The 20,561-nt window shown below is 38.8% G+C and overlaps 4 protein-coding genes across 7 annotated transcripts; 2 read left to right on the top strand and 2 right to left on the bottom strand.

Annotated features, from left to right (window-relative positions):
• Window positions 1–794: 794 nt before the first annotated feature.
• On the top strand, window positions 795–2,547 carry mtrfr (mitochondrial translation release factor in rescue). Its single transcript, XM_069138614.1, has 2 exons — window positions 795–1,206; window positions 2,111–2,547. The coding sequence occupies exons 1-2, from the start codon at window positions 928–930 to the stop codon at window positions 2,339–2,341; spliced, it is 510 nt and encodes a 169-aa protein (XP_068994715.1). The 5' UTR covers window positions 795–927; the 3' UTR covers window positions 2,342–2,547.
• Window positions 2,548–2,626: 79 nt separating this feature from the next.
• Window positions 2,627–8,430, top strand: kmt5ab (lysine methyltransferase 5Ab). The gene is made up of 8 exons (XM_069138611.1): window positions 2,627–3,237; window positions 3,465–3,568; window positions 5,714–5,861; window positions 6,144–6,354; window positions 6,437–6,524; window positions 6,645–6,704; window positions 6,880–7,070; window positions 7,874–8,430. The coding sequence occupies exons 1-8, from the start codon at window positions 3,228–3,230 to the stop codon at window positions 8,082–8,084; spliced, it is 1,023 nt and encodes a 340-aa protein (XP_068994712.1). The 5' UTR covers window positions 2,627–3,227; the 3' UTR covers window positions 8,085–8,430.
• A 623-nt stretch (window positions 8,431–9,053) lies between these two features.
• On the bottom strand, window positions 9,054–12,003 carry rilpl2 (Rab interacting lysosomal protein-like 2). Its single transcript, XM_069138613.1, has 4 exons — window positions 11,528–12,003; window positions 11,304–11,455; window positions 10,030–10,152; window positions 9,054–9,681 (listed from the first exon to the last, which is right to left on the bottom strand). The coding sequence occupies exons 1-4, from the start codon at window positions 11,819–11,821 to the stop codon at window positions 9,660–9,662; spliced, it is 591 nt and encodes a 196-aa protein (XP_068994714.1). The 5' UTR covers window positions 11,822–12,003; the 3' UTR covers window positions 9,054–9,659.
• A 460-nt stretch (window positions 12,004–12,463) lies between these two features.
• LOC138191870 (RILP-like protein 1) lies at window positions 12,464–18,780 on the bottom strand. 4 transcript variants are annotated; one of them, XR_011177758.1, is made up of 9 exons: window positions 18,311–18,780; window positions 16,986–17,136; window positions 15,164–15,282; window positions 14,804–15,079; window positions 14,518–14,703; window positions 13,965–14,131; window positions 13,779–13,877; window positions 13,320–13,519; window positions 12,464–12,654 (listed from the first exon to the last, which is right to left on the bottom strand). XR_011177758.1 is itself a non-coding variant. In XM_069138928.1 (8 exons), the coding sequence occupies exons 1-8, from the start codon at window positions 18,599–18,601 to the stop codon at window positions 13,426–13,428; spliced, it is 1,383 nt and encodes a 460-aa protein (XP_068995029.1). In that variant the 5' UTR covers window positions 18,602–18,780; the 3' UTR covers window positions 12,464–13,425. The 4 variants fall into 4 exon arrangements, 2 of the variants coding, with proteins under 2 accessions (XP_068995029.1, XP_068995030.1); XR_011177759.1 differs by having other exon boundaries at window positions 13,352–13,519; XM_069138928.1 differs by having other exon boundaries at window positions 12,464–13,519.
• Window positions 18,781–20,561: the final 1,781 nt, after the last annotated feature.

The following is a 20,561-nucleotide window of genomic DNA, read 5'->3' as shown; positions in this document are numbered from 1 at the left end:
TTTAGGGTTTACATTTCATACAAATGATTCCAACCATAAGGTGTGTTTTATTTGAACAGTGACAAAAACTGCTGCCATCAGTAGTGCATACTGTAATTACTTCTATCACCATCATATATGTGCAATGGTATTAATTACATATTCTCGTATCTTTCACATCATTTAATGTAAATTCAGATTCTAAACACGGTAATGTCTTCATGGTTTAATTGTATACAACTATAAGTTGCTGCATACTTCTCTTTTTATAGGCCTACGCACAGAAGTGTTTCGCTGTAAACATAGCCATAAAATAGAAACCTGACATCCTTTGAGCATGTGATTTGTCCTTTATCATATTCCCAAATGTTTATCTAGTGATTATCTAGGTTTGTATAAAAGTAATAGATTGGGCCATTGGGTTTTCCTTAAATCTGCCGCAATAATTTCAGTTAAACCTCAATTAGCACCAAACATCCAGAAAGTTGAACAAAAAGAACTGACTTGTATTGGAGGTCAGAGCTGTGGACAGGGACATTTGCATCCAAGCAGCAACATCATCTCCCTGAAAGAGGCTTTAAAAACATTTGAGAAATTAGCTGTCACGTTAATAAAAAAATAAAAAAATAAAATAAAAAAAGAGTATTATTAAAGTAATTTAACGTAATTTTATTTTATTTTTTGCAGTTTTTTTTTTTTTACCTGCTAGTTCTGTTCCACTAAGCGACACACGGTGGCGGTGGAGGATCAACACAACAACTATTCTGGCCACGAATAAAAACACAGCGACCGCTGATTGGATGAGGAGTATAGAAGCGAAGAAGACAAGACGGAACACAAACAAGCACCCACCGTGACCGTGAAACAGTAACGTAGTGGATGATAAGAAGTTTTTGGTCTGGTAAATGACATTTCTTCCATTAGTTACATTAAGAGCATTGTAATGTCATGCCAGGCCTTGTTCCGATCATCAGCTGTATGTACAGTGTGTCCAGTCGGGTCCTCTGGAGAGGTTATCCCAGCATGTCGCCACTGCTCAGACCCTTCCCGACTGGACTCATATGTGTTTCGGCAGTCGGTAAAAAGGACCTGATAGACCTCCCTGTCCTGATCGAAGATGAGCTTGAGGAGCAGTTCGTGAGAGGATCTGGACCCGGAGGACAGGCCACCAACAAAACCAGCAACTGTGTGGTGCTGAAGCACATCCCCACTGGCATTGTGGTGAAGGTAAATCCTCATCTGTGTATTTGTCATTTGTGTCCATTAGTAGAAATTTTAATGGTGAAATAGTGATTCAAATGAAAGTGCTTTTAAGTGCATTCTTTTGAAACAGCAGTTGACAAAACGCTTTCACCTCAAACTGCATAGCTGTTTCTGATCGTCTGTCCATCAGCCTAGGCTATAGCGTGACTAAGTGTCCCACTTGATTTCCCACATATCGAGACAAGGTCCCACATTTTGATTGGCTGTAGTTGTCAAAAAATCCAACACTGCAGGACAGACACTTCTAAAAACCTGTCTTTTGTCCAGAGACTGTGAACAAAGCAGGGAAGGTTCTCATCCTGGGTCTGTATTTGATGTCAATCAAAATGCATATGTGGGTCAAGTGCAGGTTAGTCTGTCACTGTCTTTGCTGCCAACGCTAGGCCCAGAGGGAAAATTGCAACTAACCACTAAGACACAAGCAATACTTTCATCAGAATATGATGGAAACTACCACAAAGAAAAGAAAATGCAGCTACAACAAAGATTGTTAACTACTTGAAGCAGGTGGAAGGTGATTCTCAGTGAGTTTTAGAGGGTATATTGACAATTTATTTTCTTAGACAGGCATATCAACATTTTAGACTATCAACATTGGTAACGTGTCCCATGTTGCCCACATTTGGTTTGTTGGGATCTGGTCACCCTGTCAGTCTTTGCTCTGTTTTTAAGAAAATGTCCATTTCTTCCAAACATTTCTTGTTGGCTTAAAAGTTGAGTTATAAGGTTGAAGATCATTATCGTGCCCAAAATAGCAAGACTACCTTGAGATGAGATAAAAAAATTAAAAAAAAAGAAATGTTGTCAACCAAAGTTATGTGATTTACTAACCATGTTCTTTTAATCTCTTGCGCCGTTTCCCCTGCAGTGCCATCAGACCAGATCTGTGGATACAAATCGAAAACGTGCCCGAGAAATCATGAGGGAGAAACTTGATGTTTCATATAAAGGAGAGCTCAGTGAAATTCTTGTAAAGAAGAAAGAGTCTGCACTGAGGAAGCAAGAAAAGAGGAGGAAGGCAAATGAGAATCTGGAGAGAAAACGACTGTTTAAAGAAGCACTGGCTACAGACTCCAAACCTGGAAATGACACAATTTAAAATGTTTGTGGGAGAAATGCAATGAAGACATGAATATTTGAATGATCCTGTATTTTATGCCAGAAAGGACTCGATAACAAAACCCGGAAAGGCTTTTATTTGCACTATTTATGCAAAGTTGCAATGTGTAGTGGTTCACATAGTACGAGACAGAGGGAATTTTTGAAAACAATAATAAAATCAAATGTAGTAAAACCCCCCAAAAATTGTTGATGATGTATTTAAAGAGTGTTTTCCAAAAATTATTAATGTGGGTATATTCTTCAGGTAAAAGGCGCTGTATACAGGCGTTATCTGTAGATGTAAGTCTAGTTTGACTTGAATGTATATTTTTAGCATTTAGCAATTAGTTTCTGATCAAAGTGAATGCTGATTGAAGAGCACCAGGTTTAATAAAGCTTGCTATTCACCTGGTCTGATCTGGAGCAGGCGAGCTGCACAGAATAAATCTCCATGAGAACTTACGTGCCAAAAATTCAGCAAGGGAACCTGGAAAATCTTGTCTAGTCCAGGTTTCTTTAAACAGCCCTCGGGCACGTCGATGACATCAACGTACTTTTTGCAACAACAACAACAAAAAAACAAAAAAAATACAGCCGCACAATTTATGGGAGTCGCGTGTGTGCTTGAACAGTGATAGGCAGAGCTCCGGCCAATGGGAGCGTTGCTTTCATGCTCGCGCCCCTCCTGTCTGAAGGAAACAGCCAATGGGAGGAGCAGCAGCGTTTTTAAATACTCCACGGTCTTCCTCCGCTCCGTACTGTTGAGGCCTGATGTTTGTCGTTCCAAAAACAGTCCAATAAACGCAACGCGGAGCCCGTGGAAACAAGAGGGCAACATTTTTAAAGACTCCTCGTCGTCTGTGGATTGTATCCTGTGAACTGAGATGGCAAAAGGTAAACCTGCAATTGCGTTGTCGTTGGAGGAATTAAGTTTGTCACAGAGGGCTGCAGTCGTAGCGGTTTAGTTAGAAGCTAATGCTAAGTGTGTGTGCAAATAAGAGGACCAACTTTGTTCAAACAAACGTAGCTGTTTATAAATAACTCGCCGGAAGTGGGCGGCTTTCGTGTGGTGTTGCGTAAATTAGAGATAAATGCTTACATTTTGTTCCATGTTTATAAAGGGAAGAAAAATGTGCTGAGAACCGAGAGAAAGCCCGAGGACATTGTTGAACATAAACTCACCTCACAGACGGAGACAAAGGAAAACAAGCCCGCAACTAACAAGGTACGTTTTGCTGTTTGGGCTCAGAAATGTGTGTTTGCCAGTTATGGCACAAAACCATGAGTGTCTTTCTCCCATGTTGTGTCAACGTTACTCTCACAGGGGATTTGGCAACAGACCTTTCTATATACACTCTATGCAACAGGTGTACGCTTCCTACAGTGAGCTAACCCATATTGCAGGATGCTGCCTGTTGTTTGTAAGTGATGTATGCAGGCAAAACCTTTACACCTATAACCTTTATAACTTTCACTAATCAAAGGGTAAAGACTATCCATATATAAGTAAGCTCAGTTTTGTTTAGACAAGAGAAATGTGAAATGAAGAGCCGAACATCAACACTGTTACATGGTTTACAGTGCACCATAAGCTTTCAGCCGTAGTATGATTTTTAATACTCATTTATATATTTTATGCTCATCTGACGGTGTCTGACTATAGTTTTATCAATCTCCTTTCCAATTATTCAATACAATAAATTCTACCAATCAGATATGGCACTGTTACCACAGAAATCACTCCCATGCTGTGTCCAAAAATCCCTTCCTATTTACCAGACTGTAAAAGTGCACTAAATTTACCGCCATTTTAGTTGACTGTATATTTGATACTATATAGTGCCCTCAAGTTTTCAACAACAGAGCATAAAAATCCCAGAGACTGATGCTAGGCTGTTATTTGTTTGGAAACAATTAGCAATATCTTGACAGTAGTTTTTCTTTTTAATTTCCAATATGTTCATTGTAACATCTCTGTTTATTCCTCATTGCAAAGATGTGCTGTCTGCAATTCAGAACAACGATGTACTACGTCATAAATCTATTAAATCATAGCGACGTTAAGTTCACAAAAGTATTTTTTTTTTATCAAAACTAAAATTAGAAAAAACTATTCAGAGAACGCCACAAGCCCCAAAACCTCTGACTCTCAATGTGTTCAAAGTGTCTGAATTTCTTTTTTGTTCAATTTGCACCTCATCCCCATCATGGTATATGTCTTGTTGTTTATTGCACACGTTCAGAAAAAAAAGCTTCTGATTCAAGTTGATATCAGCAGTGCAACATTATTAGTGAGTGTCTGAAATCTCAGTCTGAGTTTACTGCTCACTATCCATTATAGACACAACAGTGAATGAGTAAACAAGTAGCTGATTTCAGACTGACATTGTGGAGTTGGCAGGCAAAGCAGTGAAGTCTTTTCAATCTGTTCAGTGTTTTCTGTTGGATCCATTGGGACTGAAGTAATGAACCAACTGTGTTTTGTGTTCACAATAGCTACACGGTTCTGTATGAGGCAATATGGCCCTAACATAATATCACAATATTTAAAGGTATTAATACAGTTTTAACCAGATAAGTGCAATGGTTTCACTTGTCAGCATACATTTTTTTTTTGCCTTCAAATATTCAGTAATAACTGAACATTATTTTGTATTGTTGTACGTTGGATCTTTTGTAACAAAAGTACTTTCACACCACTGAATTCGCTCCCCTTTTTGTAACTGCGCGTTCAGGCAGCAACTGGGAATTGGGAAAGGTCCCACTTTCACAAAAAAGCATCAACATAAACAAACACCGGAACAAAATGGAGCCCAACAGGTCAATGTTGTTCATGCACTACATTTCCACAAGTTTTGATGCACTTTGTTTTAACATTTCACACAGCTAGGTAGGTTACGCTAACCAAGTCTGGCTATTACGACTTATTCTCAGAGGGACTATATTTCTTCCTCCCACCACAAACACTCGCATGGCAAGTGACATCAAACCTATTTCTCTGAGCTCTCAACAGCCTCTCACTTTCCTGCTGTGATATTTGTAATTCAACAGGTGTTAAGATGCATTCTTAAACTCAGAGGTTGAAACTTTCCCACTTTCCAGCAGCTCATGAACGCACCATCACTACTCTACCATTGAGACACTTTCAGCCATGCCTGTTGCTGTGGAAGTTGGGCACATAATGTACGTCATGCCCTTAAGCTGCATAATGATTTGACTTCATTACATCAACAAGTCATTATGTTGACATTATCACAATATGAACTGTTTTTAAATCATCATTAAAAAAAAAAAAAAAGATGCACAATTGATTGCACCTCGTCACTCCTATAAATGCTTTAATCAATGTAAATAACATTGATTCATGCAGGAGTGTGTAGGTAAAGTGCAGTCAATCCTCCAGTGTCTACGGGGTCCTACCAAACCGAGATCCCCTTTGAGCGACAGTTCAAGCATGCTGATCCAGGAAGGAAATGATTCTGATGCAGCTAATTCTGACATGTCAAAGCTGAAAAAAGGTCAGTACCTAAATAACTTGTAAAACTTTGAGAATTGATATTCGGTCCTTTTTATTACATGTAACCTCACAGCTATTTGGCTGTTGACCTCTTTGTTAGCGTATGGTCAGCAGATCCATGTGTACCACAGAAAATCTTCCAAGGAGTTTGAATGGTAGCAGTGTTTATTGACGTGTTTATTTATGACACAACTTAGCTGTTTTCTGAGAGAACCTCGCTCTCTTACTGAAGGCGAAGTGTTTGGGGGCAGCTGTCAGTTTCATTCTTTGTTCCTCGTTTTAGACATACCCAGTGAAATTAAGCCTGGGAGTTGTGAGTCCAAAGAGCAGAAAACCGAAATGGCTTGTCACAGTCACGGGGTAAAAGAGCATGCCACTGACCAGCATGAGCAAAAAGACTCCACCACACACACAGATGGCAGATCCGCAACAGACAGCAAAGTTTCAGCATCCAAGCCTCGGAGTAGAACTGGTCGCAAACCGGCTGCAAAAAAGTGAGTCCACAAAGCCAAGACTTCCCACAGCCCGTTGCACAATAATAACCTCTCATTACTTTAATAATGTCTGTCTTTTCAGGACGGAGAGTAAAGCTCCCCAAAACAGAAAGGTCACAGACTATTTCCCCATCAGAAGGAGTAACAGAAAAACTAAAGCGGAGTTAAAGGTATTTGTTACATTGAGAGCTGTACAGCAAATACAGTCTACTGTTGAAATTGTCCTTGCAACGTTCATTTATTTTTTTTGCCGAGTATAACTTTGATCTTATTACGCCGACTGACAACAGGATGAAGAACACAGACACCTTGATGACCTGATAAAGAATGGCGTTGAAGAAGGAATGCAGGTAACATTTAAAGGTTTAACTGTGTTGTGCCACTTCCTACTGTATGGAGACTTTTGATATTTTATCTGTAGAGCGGTCATAAACACTAAAAACCTTCTGTTGGTTAAAAATGTAATATTTATACAGTGTCAAGTAATTCCCCCACTTTTGCTAAATCACTTTTGAATGTGAACAGGTCGAACACATAGAGGGAAAAGGGAGAGGGATTTTTGCTGTCAAGGGCTTCAAGAAGGGAGATTTTGTCGTGGAGTACCATGGAGACCTACTGGACCTCACCGAGGCTAAAACAAGAGAAGCCCAGTACACTCGGGATGCTCAAGCAGGCTGTTACATGTACTACTTCCAGTATCAATCTAAAACGTACTGGTAAGTCCAAACGTCACCGCTCTGTAACAATACTGACACCTGAGGCCAGATGTATAAATGATGTGGACACACAGAAACTGGCATTTATAAAAGAATAACATGAACTCATTATTCAGACCAGACGTACACAGATTTCTAAAATGAGCTGCGGGTGAAATGATAAGGAAATTAAATATTTGACGAGATATGATCTTACAGTAAAACATTGTTTTAGGTGTTTTTGACAGATTGTATGGTGTTACACGGAAATCTGTAAAATTTGGATTAAAAGCTCATGAATAAGCTTACTTTTAAATTCCTGTTCCTGAGTGAATATTATCCAGGATTTCAGTGATCTTTTTAATTTTATCCTCAAATTTAAACTAACTTTAAATTAAAGTCTGCTTCAATGTGCACTCCTATAAATTCATTATTGACCATCTTTCTGATGTTTCAAAATGGTGGTTGAGATATCATCGCAGTAATGCTTTACACGTCTGATTGAGATAAATTAAATAGAAGCAGGCACATGTGCAGCTATGTGTGTGCATGCACACGGGTGTAGTTGAAAATACAGTAGTTTGGGCAGCATCTTTAGTATTTCTTTTATTAGCCATATCGTCTGAGAAAATTTCTCCCCACTGACTTTTGATATGGAAAAAGACAGGAAGTGAGTTCTTGTAATAAGCAGCAATCTTGTTCAAAGGTAATTTCTTGGATTAATTATGACTGCAATTGAAAAATGTTCTTTAAGATATTCACGACTACTACTTCTGGTGTGAATACTTGTCTTCTGTTTTGTTGAAACCGTTGTCTTTTCAAAGTGTGGACGCGACAAAGGAAACGAGCCGGCTGGGAAGACTGATCAACCACAGTAAAACTGGAAACTGCCAGACAAGGCTTCACGAGATCGATGGAACCCCTCATCTGATCTTGGTGGCCTCCAGAGACATCAAAGCAGAGGAGGAGCTGCTGTACGATTACGGTGATCGGAGTAAAGCCTCAGTCTTGGCACACCCTTGGCTCAAACACTGAAACCTCAACCAGTGTTCACATGTCACATGAACTGGTGCTCTCTGCTGTCCATTTCATCCTCGTGTAAAAGATGACAAACAGTCTAGTGAAATGATCTAAATTTGGATTTTGTTTTAAATAGAGGTTTCAATTTATGAAGTGTATTTTTGCAAAGTTTGTTTTTATCGTGCTTTTATATCTTTTTGTTTTTAAAATAATTGTAGCTGGCGCATACAAGTTTGAAGAGTATTTTCTAACAAGCAGTGTTTCATTGTCCATAGGATTACCGGTTATACTGAATGCAGTTCTGGCTATTGTAAATTATTACTTGTGCTGTAAATTGAGGAATAAAACAGTTGAGTTTTCATTCCAGCTGTGGCATGGTTACCGCTGAAGACAATCTGAGAATTGAACCTGAAACATGGAGCTCAAAGATGATAAACATTTTTACCTTTTGATACAGCCAGGAGACAGATGGGGAACATGGAGAGGTTGGCATAACGTGCAGGAACTGACCTAAATTGACATGGAACTGAAAGTTTTATGTAGTATGTGAAGGCACCCTGATGTTAGATTACATCTATTCCAATGTGCAGACAGAAAATGAAGCTACTATATACCAACCCTCTATTGCAAAGAAGTAGCAAGACTGAAAAGCAGGTGAGGATAATAATTTATCTAAATGTTGTGACTGGCTTTTGGGTTTTTTTGCCAGAAAAATATTCTGTATATTCAGCAGTAATGTTGAAAGTAGCCTGGATTATGTGCAACAAAGGTTTGAATAGATTCCATTGTTAATTCGGTAAAGTCAATCTTAATGCGTTATATTTTACAATAAGGAGTCTGCAAAGAAAAATGTATGAAATACAATTTATAGTAATTGATGAACATTAACTGTGTCAAATTAAATTTAGTTGATCTTTGCTTTCAGCTCCATTCATCTGACCAAAACAATAGTTAACTATAAAAGCCATCGAGCTGTTAGTGAAATGCCTGCACTAACAAAGCCTTACATTTTTTTAATAAAATAAATCTTTATTACCCTGCTTATGATGTGTGAAATAAGGTGATGTTGGTGGTCAGTGTACATTTGTTGGGCGTCCATCTGCTGTGATTTGTTTACACTGACATGAGATCAAAAACATTAATATTTAGCCCCATTAAAAAAAAATAAAAAAAATCACAAGTACCATTTAATATGTAATGGCCTTTTTATTGCTAGATTCTATTTTTCTTTTATTTGACAGTTGAGTGATTGAAAATGTTTTCGATTACGATACAGTTTTGATTTATTAAAAACAAGTATATTTTCAGTCCTAGAAATAATTTCATTTGCCGTAAATGCATTCAACATTCGTTAGATAATACTTTACAGTTATCTTGCTGTATCTTCTTTTCACATAATATATACTGCATTTCTACTACAGTAACTATGCATTACGTTACACCTTTTTCGGTTAAAATTACAAATACAAAATATAGTGCTTGTTAGATTGTTCAAATACACATTTAAAAAACATTATTATAAAAGTGGTTTAATTGTGCCGACAAATCCTGTTTGTCTTCTACGTGGTCAGTTGTTGTGAATGTTTTTTCTCATTTTCGCCTGAATGAAAACCTACAAACAGAAAAAGAGTTGGTTTTATGAGTTTGCTCCCATGAGCAGCTGTAAATCACGGCAGACTGGAAATAACTGCAGACGGCAGCAGTTTGGCCTCCACACTCTCCATTTCAACCTCTCTCCCATTCACTGCTCACACAAACATCCTCAGCTTCAGCATGAAGTCATTGGGTCACAAGTATATCATTAGGAGACAGACGGGCTGTGAGAGCAATCTCCCTGCTACAACATCATGTGGCTGCTGTGGGAAATTCTTTTGAATCCTTTCAATTTGACGTGTACAGCTAAAAATGGTTTATCACTTTTTGCTGTGTCTACCTAGTTGCAACCAAGCTTGCTACTCACAGTTTTCCTATGGTAGTCTTCTCTTCCTTTGTGTCATTTATCGTGGCCGGAAGGTCCTTTGCAGCTGCTGGTGTCTGCAGATCCACTTCCACCATAGCTGGTTCAGATTGAGGCAGAATCCCACTGCATAGGAAATTACAGATTTATGATCGGTGAGAATATTTTGTACAACGGTGTCATAAACAAATAATGGGAGTGCAAAAAAAAAAAAAAAAAAAAAGTAAAAGCTATTGCTGAGACCGAGACATGATCAGTCATTGCATCATTGCTAAAAATTAGTGTTAGCAAAAAGATATGTCACTAAAATGCGAGGTCATTTTGAGCTTTTTAACATCAGTACAGTTTAGTTTAACAGTTCAGAACCTCAGCTGGGGGGCCTTCCAGCATGTTTCCTCCTGCCATACAAAGAAATGCATTCATTCATTGGTGATCTAAATTGCCCACAGGTGTGAATGGTTGTCCGTTTCCGTCTGTCTCTCTGTGATGGACTGGTGATCTGTCCAGGGTGTCCCCTGCCTTTGCCCAAATTCAGCCGGGATAGGCTCCGGGATAAAGTGGGTATAGATAATGGATGGATATTTGAGAGTGAGATGAGTCTAATACTGTCAGTGTCTCACAGTAGGCCTGCAGATAGTCTCTTATTCTAATCTACTTTATTAATCGGTTAAAACTACTAGCTCTGTCCTGGGTGAGAGGAGAATGGTGGACAAGCTGTCTTTCATCTTGGACAACCCCTCCCATCACATTATATATATATATATATATATATATATATATATATATATATATATATATATATATATATATAAACAAATATATATATACATAAATAAATAAATATATATATATATAAATATATATATATAAAAATAAATAAATATATATAAATAAATGATCAGTTTCTTAGTTTTTCTTCACTTATTTACTCCTTTCTTCCACTTTTGTGCTGCTGTAACAATTGAATTTCCCAGTGGGAATCAATAAAGTCTTATTTTTTAACACAAAAACAAACTGCACAGTTCAGCTCAACCTTTTTTCCAATCTTGTTTCCCCCCCCCCACCCCGAGTAAGACATTTATAAGCAACACCCAATCTAATGTAGTACTATACTACGGCCCTGCAATTAACCCCTCCTTTCCAGAAGTGTTGAATAAACAATGTGGTTGTATTTTTATGCTTCTGATGTGAGTAAATAGCGGTGGAAAATAAATTGCTTATATTTTTCAATATAATAGCCTTTTTCGAAAAGAGATAGACTTTAGTTTTCTGCTTGCCTCTTGTACAACTGAAGCTCCTCCTGAACCAACATGAGCTGAGCCTTCAGCTGGTTCCTCTCCTGCAGAACCTCCTTCAGCTCCTGCATGGTGAAGCGCGGTCTGTTGGGGTCTGTCAGGTCAACCAGCAACTGGTTTGGTCCCGCTGTTTGCTGTGATCGCACACATGGAAGTTACTCCTACAAGCCCACTTCTATCTGACCAGAAACGGACCGTAAACTCACCGTGCCCTGCCCGGATGAGCCCTCCTTGATGATCCTGTCCAGTTCACTCTTCAAGTTGTCCCGCTCCATTTTCAGCTCCTCCAGAGACAAGTTGTACTTGTTCACCAGAGTCTCAAACATTTCCAACACACGGACTATTCTGAACTGCAAGTCCGAAACTTCTTCGCCCGTGCTGCTAATTTTTAACAAATCTCGTCCGATCACGTACGAAATGTCATACACATCTTCAACCGTGAGCTCAAACGCCTCCTTCTCGAAAGCCAGAGCTGGCGACGACTCTTCGCCAAACTCCATGACGGAACGGCTCGACTCCTTAAAATACCGAATTTAAGTCAACTTCTCTCTACCAGCTACTACTTACAATTATTTAAAAACAATGCTTCTTTTCCTCTTTTCACTTCGGCTCAATAGCTTTACTAAACGAAGGTAACAAACTTCCAGACGAGCCGCACTTCCCCCATCACTCGGCCGCCAATGACGTGACGGTCTGGACAGCAGAGGAGGGCAAAGTATCCTAGCGACAGGTGAGTACAAAGATCGTGTATGTCTCAAGAGAACTCACTCTGCAGTGTCGAACCGTAAACGAAGGTCCTTGGTTTTTACGGAACAGGAAGCCGGTGATTATGGTAGTGCGAGAGCTCCCTTCCTCATTCTTCTCCCTGTACTTCTCTTAATGAAAGGTTCTTACAATCAGGTGAGACAGCACGTGATTTGATCGTTTTCATTTTCGTGGCCCTCTATTTTTTTTATTTAGCTTACTAGAGTGAATTATCCAGAAAAGACTGTTACAAAAACGAAATCATGTTTTTACAATGCTACTGATGATCAAAGCCAGAAAATACATTTCATGGACATAGATAAAGCATCTACCAGATAGCATACTTGTCTTCAACGTGTTAGTATGGGATAGGGACACAATACCAACAACTCAAAAGATGAAAAATAAATTATTATTATTTATTACTCTTCCCAGCCAAACATTACTTTTCTGGTACATTTTGATAGTTATGGCATGTTTACACAATATTAATTATTGATGGAATATATTTCTTCTGGAGATTTATCAGGATGACCTTGTAAACCACAAGGTGTAGCGTCAGGCTGTAGTACAGTCTCTCGTACAGTCTCTTAGTGAAAAACAGAGACACATGATCATGTAGCACATTCAGTGATCCTTAAATCCAGACTCAAAAATATTTGCAATAATTTGCCATCAGATACATCATAACATCGCTTATATGTAAATCACACAAGATATCCAATTTATGGGTTTAGTGGCAGCTTAAAAAACTCAATTCATACTGCGGGATATTCTCCAAAATTGGCGAGCAAATATTGTACAATATGCACTGCAATGACACCATTTCCGTATTTGGATCAAGCAATGCAAAGAGAAACTTGGGTGCTACTCCATTTGACGTTACATCAGTATGTGAAACATTACAACTGATGAGGCACAGCTTTTTCCTTGTTACATACGGTTTACAAAGTAAAGCACTGACAGTTAGTGAATTTATGAAGCAACAAAACCCTGATCATCAATCATTATTCATTATTATTCATTAAAGCACCAAGAAGCGTCCAGTTATGGCTGTAGTTATCTCACATTTTAACTATTTGTGTTGATTTAAAGCTCTCACCAAGCAAAAATACAACCAAAATATATTATAAAACTTGACATCAATAATAACAACATGGTTAATTCACCAGAGTTTAAAGTGTAGAAGACAGATTTAGCTTAAAATAACCAAGTAAGGCAGCTATTCAACCAAAATACTTGCAGTATACTTACAAAACTTGCACACTGCACAATGCAGCATGTACCTGTGTGTTTGCAAACGGGTGTTGAGATGGTTGTAAAAAAAAAAGGAAATTAATTTAAGAATTTATATTCAAGGTCATAAAAAGGAAATAAGTCTTCTGATTGGCAACAATGTGGGATCATCTGTGATCAAACCAGCTGCCACCATTGGCATGATGGCAGTGAAGATCCTGTCCACAGAGGAAAATGGGAAACAGGGAGTGGTAGATAAAGTCAAGAAATTCAGAGTTAGAGATCAAACAAAACACATCAAAAGACTTTTTGGGATCAGTATTATTATATGTTTTGTGACCCGAAGATCACCACAGTGAATATCGCTATTTGCACCACACACTAAATAAAAACAAGTTATTTTTGTTTTACTTAATCCTGTAAAATAAATTCAGTAAGTCAGCAATGTGCAAGTGTCATGTCAAACTCATTACTCACAAGCGTCTAATTCCTGATTCAGGCTGATCAGCAGAAGCTAAGCAGGGTGGAGGAGACGGAGTGCGAACAATGGGGCAGACATGATCTTCAAACTCCTCACTGAAGGATATGGAAAAGGTAAACGTTAACATTTGCATCCAGGCGTTGTTCAACTGAGTCAATTAAAGTTTGTGAGTGAAGTCGTACTTTTTGTAATACACCAGCTCCTCCTGCAGCACGAACACTTGGGCTTTGAGTTCATTTCTCTCCTGCAGGACGTCCCGCAGCTCCTGCAGGGTGAATCGAGGTTTGTCTGACTCCTGCTCCAGGCCGTCTGTCTCCTCCTCCTCTGGCTCTGTATCAGTTGATCGCTTCTGTAGTCAAAACAGAGATTCAGCATTTCTCTCTTCAAAGACACCAGACTCCCTTGACAAAAACAGTAAATTTACCTCTAAGAACACAGAAGTTGCTGATCTGTCGCTCCCTCGATTTGGTCAGTTTGTTTGTGCTTTTGTTTGACTTTGGTGTTGTTTAGATCCAAACTAACCAAAGTCACAGAATAACAGGAACAAACTTACTGATTGAGGCAGCAGTAGACCAGAAACATCCGTGTTCTGGGAGGTAAATTGACTTTTAATTACTTAAAGTACTTTATACAACCCCCACTTACAAAAACATGAACTGTCTCTTTAGGGACACAGTGGCCTCTGCTGTACTCACAGCAATACTGTGAGTATTTGAGAATGTAAGCAGATATTACCAGTAACAATGCAGTGTCCTCATCTTCGTCACCCTCTTCCTCATTATTCTCTCTGTTTGCTGACCTCGGGAGAAGGGAAAGACTCTGGTCGCGCTCTAAGCAGTTTGCCAGGAAGCTAGGGTCTCCTCCACACTCCACCCACACTGAATTTGGTTTAATGGACTTAGAAAGTGCTCCTGCTGAGAACTGGATTTTTGATACAACACAGCCACTTTAGGCACAACAAAACCAGACAGACATAGTTTTAACTTTATTACTAAAGACAAGGTGGTTTTTTTTTTCTTACTGTCATTTGGGGTGATGGAGGTGACGACATCCTACACCCTGAAAGAGGGAACTCTTGTATCTCAGTGACTTCTCTCTCTAGTTCCCACTCCCGGAACTCCTTTCTCAGTCTGGTGAGCTCCAGTTGCAGAGCTCCCAGCTCCTGCTGCCGTGCCTGGGCTGCAGCCTCCAGCTCAGCCCTCTGCTGAATCAGTGTCTTCCCCTGAGCCTCCATCACTCCCGTCCTGTGAAGAAGGTCTTGGTTGATCCTTATCAGCCGCTGCTGCTGCATCTGGAGCTATAGGTGAGAGAATGTGTTTGACTTCACAAATTCTGGTGAAAGAGAGTATTTTGTAGACTGCTTTATTTTCGAAATACTCACCGCTTCGATGTCCTCGTTTCTTAGTGTCAGCTCATGTTCTTTAGCCCGGATTTCATCTCTCTGTTTATCCACTAAGTCTTTCAACTTTGTCATCACTTGTCTTTCTTTCTCCGACATTCCTGCAGTTATATGTTTAAAAAAATAACAGAAAAATGTTCACAGAAATAATAACAATGCATTCTCGTAGATTATACATTTCACAGTTAGGAAACCACGCAGTATCTGTGTTTAGCTTTTGTTTTAAAACATTAAATTAAGAAATATCCATTGTGTGAGAAAGATTCAGAGTGCAATGCTTTAAGCAGGCAAATCAATTATATAAATATAAATACAACACCTAAATGAGTTCAGAAAACAGACCCTTTTTGCAAAAGCACTACCAAAAAACTAAATATTAGCTTTTCAAGTTAAAGCAAAAATGTTTACTGTGATGGATTACATTACATTAATACATTTAAAGTCTTGGCAACTCGATTTTCAAACAGTACCAAAATTAACAGAAAGTGTCTGACTACAATATACACATATCAGTGGAAAAACATTATGGTATGAGAGACCTTTGAACTTCTCTTTTCAGGGGCAACATTAATTAGTTCCTTTTGACAAATGATACAAATAAGCACGGTAATCATATCATGCAGTACTCTTTCATAAGTGTGTATATAAGCAGTGTGTGTGTGTGTGTGTGTGTGTGTGTGTGTGTGTGTGTGTGTGTGTGTGTGTGTGCTGCAGCACTGATGGTAAGTATAGCTGCAGCCACCATGAGTTTCCTACAAGGACTATATTTTGGTCTGTTTCAAAAATAGACCAAAACCAGCTCCTGACTGTCTCTCTTTACAACCTACTTTCTCACGTCAAGTCACAAACATGCTGCATATACTGTACACAGGCAAAACATGTGTAACATACAGCAGATGGTTGATCGGCATGAAGTAAATCTGTACTCGGCACTCATGCGGAGCACATTTCAGATCTGCACTGGAACTCTCAGCCACGACCAATGTGGCATCCACAGTCCTCCAGATACTGTACATCACATGCCTGACAAGACTTCAAGTGCAACTATAGACCAGTGTTCTGTTTTTATAATTACTGAACCTATATGCTTTGCATTTATATACTTAAAATATGTTGTTTATTATTGATATTTGTAGATTTTTTTTTTTTTACATGTCTCAATATTTTTCACATTAGATTGCTTTTGGTGATTGATATTGGTGCAATCCCATATTCTCATCAATACTGTGCTTGTCACCATGTAGAGATGCAACAATTTCTCTCCCGATACTGATTTTGAAACCTCAGCTCAGGCTTTCCGCAGATACAGAATACCAAAGCCATACCAGTGCTCTTTTATTCCCAAAAGTTAATTCTGTATGACTCACGTTGTGGCACTAAAAGCAGAATCAGCTGCCTGTTCACACTAAATGAACATAACTGATTGAATTAACACTGAACTTTTAAATTACATAAACAAAACAAAAGCTTGACAATGCCATTTTTCTGAAATTAAAATGATTGAAGTAAGATGAACAGGCTAAAACTTTAATTTATCAGATAACGATGCTGACAAGGTTGATCTTCAGCAACATAATTTGCAGTCAATAGGTGTGTCCCTATAGCTGCACATTTGAAAATGATATTTTTCAGGTCAGTAAACTATTCGCTCCAATCAGAAAAGCTAAAGAATTCTTTGAAAATGGACACAATAATAAATGTGTCAACCAAATAACTGTTTTCTTATCTCCATAATTCATTGTGAAAACCTTCCAAACCTGCGCTGTGAAACCCTGGTGGAGAGCTGTTGCTGCAGATAACCCACCCTCGTGTTTCTGCAGGTCTTCCTCTGTGATGGGGGACTCTTTGAGAGAGAGGCTCAGCAGCAATCTCTTGTTCTCGGCCTGAAGCTCAGTGATCTGAGAGAGCAGGTCCTGGACTTCCCCTCTCCATACATCCTCCACCAGTTCCAATTCCTGAGCACAGGAAGGGACAGTAAAAAAATGTAAATGGAAATCTTTTGTAAAGAGTATTTAGCATTTGTTTGGAAGGGATTAATATAACGTGAGGGCAGGACAAAGTCAAGAGCCCTTCAGATTATGCTGCCTCCAAAATCTAGAAACCCAGATATTTAAAGTACATACCAACATGTCTACAAGCTGATTTTGTTGTTATTATACATTATAAAAAGTTGTATATTGTAAAAAGTGTTCTATGAATTGTTAATGTAGTAATGCAAGGTATAAAGTAGAGCTAATTGCCAAGTAGTTTGACAATCTATTCATAGGTTTGAGTTATTTTTTTTAATGAAAAAAAGCTTAAATTCTCTGATTCCAGCTTTTTAAGAGTGAATATGTTCTGCTTTTGTTGGCCCTCTATGATAATAAACTGAATAGGTTTTGGTTGTAAACAAAACAAGATTTATCGGGCTGCATTTTGGGCTTTGAAAAACACTGGTTGACATTTTTTACAAGTCTCTGACATTTTAAAGACCAAACAACAGATCAATTAATCGAGAAAACAATTAACACATTAATCAATAATGAAAATAATCATTAGTTGCAGCCCACGTGTAAAGTGTACCGCAATTTAAAGTCGTATTGTGTTGGATAGTTTACCACAATCTTTTTACAACACCAATCTAAAGCACTATGGGTAAATGTGTGATCTTAAAAAAAAAAAATCACAAAGTGTAACAGGCTGGACTGATAATTTTGTTCGTGATTGCCAGAAGATGAATCACTGGCTGCTTTGATAGTTGAGTGATTGTAAAGCAATTTAAAGGTTAAAAATTCCGATATTTTGCTGGTTATAGTTCCTCCACTTTCTTTGTTTCACTGTTATAAATTGATCAATTTGAGTTTTTCCTCAGTGTCGATTAGCCAAAAACAGCAACTATGTCATCAAATCTTATTAACAGATCCAACGTTACTTACCTTGAAAGGTTACAATACACATGGGACAATGGCAGACAGGGAGGTAAGCATACAGGTAGAGACAGACACTCAAAATACAGGCAGGTATTAACAAACACATATTAACAAACAAACACACATGTATTAACAAACACAGAAATGTATTCACAAACACACATTAACAAACACACGCATGTATTCACAAACACACACACATTAACAAACACGCACTGACCTTCTGGTGCTTCCTGTCCTGCTCGTATCTGTCGCTCCGCTCCTGACGGAGCCTGTCCAGCTCCCTCCGCAGCTCCTCGGCCTCCTGTCCGGCGGCTCCGCGGCTCACCAGCGTCTCCAGCAGCTCCAGCACCCGCACCACACGGGGCACCACCCCGACCAGAGACTCGCACCCAAACCGGTCTATCACCCGCTCAAACTCCCGCCCGAGCACCGCAGCTATGTCGTACACATCCATGACGGTCAGCTCCGCCGCGGGTTTGTCCAGAGCTGACACAACGCAGGTTTCCATGTCTGTCTTCTGCTTTGTTCACACTTCCGATATTCAACATACCTCTCCTTCCTCTGGCTCTCTGAGTAGACTCACATTTGAAGTACAAAACGAGTTTACATAAGTTATCTGCGACGTTTGAACGCGCCGTCAACTTGTCTCAGTTTGTTGACAGGTAAAACTTTGCCAACGTCTGCAGCAGTTTGGTACCTCTGATGCTGCGTTCAATGTCCCCGTAAAACCTCGGAACACGTCAAACTCCACGGCAATAAATATCACCCTCGTACCTAATTAAGTCAATAATAGAGTTTGTTTGAGTGGTTTTTTTTTTAGCATATATTTTATTTAGACAAGCTAAACGACAAAGTGCTTCGTGTGCAATCATACACAGAGCATGCAAACGAGACATATGTTAGTGTTTTTATGTGATAGTCGAAACAACAAGCGCTGAATGTTGCCATACAATATCCGGGATATCTAAACAGATAACAATAATATAATACCATTTTGACTTTAATTCGAAGGTCACGTTTCCTTTACGTGATATTAGCAAGTGTTCAAAGTTTGATTTAAAGAAATTGTGAAATTTACAACTGGTTGGGAAAGCTGCAGCCCTCCCTCCACGTTGATTCAAAGTCCTACTGCGCATGTCATGATATTAGTAGTGCATTACAGTACCTTGTATGCTCATCGTTGACGTTTAGCTTTTAAAAGTGCCCCAATACTACATGGTAGGCTACTTGATGGACAAGTAGTCTATAACAAGAAATACATAGAAAATAAATGAATATTACCAATATAAACAAAGTATTTTCTTTAGTTTTTAATATTTTGTAATTTATTAGTGCCCGAGCACCAATGGTGCGAAAGCGCTACTGTAATTCGAGGAATTATTATTCCACGTAATTATTATTCTCCGTAAACAACTGTATTTTTGGAGGCTTTCTCATTTTCAAAAACTCTTGAAAGTTGGTACACGCGTCTCTCCCGGCGAAAAATTTCGTATTTTAGTGGAGTAACAAGTGGCCCCCCAAAACAGATGCCCCGGCGGCTGCATTTACCTACATGCACGAAATTCGGTCGACCATTATATCAACTCAACAGGAAGTCCGCCATTTTGAATTTAGTCATCTTTTTTTGGCGATTAACACGTTGTACTTTAACGAACTCCTCCTACAGATTTTGTTGGACCGACTTGAAATTTAGTCTGTGCACTCTTAATATTTTTTGGAATTAAAAGTTATCAAAATAATTTGTTTTAACGATTGGTGTGCCCGTGGTGTGGCAGACAAAAAGGCATGTCGTCCAAAGGTGACCCAAAAATGACTTTTGGGTTACCTTTTGCTATAGTGGGACTTTTTTTTTTTTTTCCTAATTTGGACGGGAAAGCTATAGTATGATTTAGTTATTTTTATGAATGGCAAAGGGGGGAATCGAACCCCTGACCTTCTTGCAGAGAGGCAATAGTGCTAACCACTGCTCCACAACAAAACAAAAATAAAAAAAACTCATACAAAAATAAAAATCAGTAACAAAAAATAAAATGTCTAAATCGTCTTGATTTCTGTCTGAACTACCACAAAATTTATCTACATTACATTAATTATGCCTCAATACATTTTAATGTCGTCTGTATGTATGTATACGACACTGAGAAAAAAAATTAAACTACAAGCGGGGATATGCGGGCCCTCGCGTGCTGCACGTTGGGGAGCTGGCGGCCCTGAGCCGCTGGATCCCTGACGTGTAGCGTGCAAGGGCCTGCATATCACTGCTTGCAGTTTTTATTATTTTTTACCGTTTATCAGATTCTATTCTTGTGAAAAAGGCTACTTTTTGACTTTAAATAGTGATGGGTGCCAAATCAAATCAAATTTACTTATTAATAAGAATATGAAAACATGTATAGAACATTACATTTTTTGGTAAGTTGTTTTTCAACCACTTTTAGTTGTAGGCTGTAAATACAGCAAATTGCAGT

Source organism: Embiotoca jacksoni, unplaced genomic scaffold (assembly GCF_022577435.1).
Source record: "Embiotoca jacksoni isolate LCO1_2020_lvr unplaced genomic scaffold, fEmbJac1.0.p SCAF_8, whole genome shotgun sequence".
Taxonomy (NCBI): Eukaryota; Metazoa; Chordata; class Actinopteri; family Embiotocidae; genus Embiotoca; species Embiotoca jacksoni.
Note: the sequence above shows the minus strand (reverse complement) of the source record. Positions and strands in the feature narration are given on the sequence as shown.